The sequence below is a fragment of the Macrobrachium rosenbergii genome, chromosome 3 (assembly GCF_040412425.1).
Source record: "Macrobrachium rosenbergii isolate ZJJX-2024 chromosome 3, ASM4041242v1, whole genome shotgun sequence".
Lineage (NCBI taxonomy): Eukaryota > Metazoa > Arthropoda > Malacostraca > Decapoda > Palaemonidae > Macrobrachium > Macrobrachium rosenbergii.
The window spans coordinates 40585860-40586476 of NC_089743.1; the positions used below are offsets into that span (position 1 = coordinate 40585860).

The 617-nt window shown below is 43.6% G+C and overlaps 1 protein-coding gene across 1 annotated transcript in view; it reads right to left on the reverse strand.

The window, feature by feature from the left end:
• Window positions 1-243: 243 nt before the first annotated feature.
• Window positions 244-617, reverse strand: part of LOC136850955 (myosin heavy chain, clone 203-like) — a 1806-nt gene continuing 1432 nt past the window's right edge. Inside the window, exon 1 of the mRNA XM_067124937.1 lies at window positions 244-617. This exon is cut by the window's right edge and continues 1432 nt beyond it. Within this exon, the coding sequence (XP_066981038.1) occupies window positions 244-617 (374 nt within the window).

A 617-nucleotide genomic window follows, 5' to 3' on the forward strand; every position in this document is an offset into this window, starting at 1 on the left:
TTGGGTGGTAGCAATGGCGTTAACTTACATGTTTTTACGCTGCGCCGAGGTTGCCATAGCTATTTTCGGGGAGGGGGTGTGTGTAGCAATGGTGTTAACTGACATGTTTTTATGCTGCGCCGGAGGTTGCCTTAGCTATTTGGGGGTGGGGAGGGTAGCAATGGCGTCAACTTACATGTTTTTGCACTGCGCCTTACCTATTTTGGGTGTGGAGGCTTCTTCATGTGGCATAATTGAGGCAGTCTAAAGGTACAATACAGGTCGTACATTGTCCTCCAGAAGTTTGTACAACTCACACAGCCAGTCAAGTGGCAGCTTACCTTGCAAGTCTTTGATTAATTCCTCTAGGACTTGCTTGTGACATTCTTTCAGTGCTGCCTTTCTCTCCTTTGCTAAATGCTTTGGAAACTCTTTCGACAGTTCAGCTATTTTCCTTTCATAGCTTGTCTTGTATTCATAAAACTTATAATTTCCTTGCAGATGTGCGGCTTGGAGTTTGAAGAGCTCTCTTTCAATAATTGAGCTTCGTTTATTCTTCAGCTTCTCTAGCATCTGAGATTCATCAAAATCGTAGTTGCTATCCAACAGGCCATAGCATTTGCTCAGGAAGTCATTAT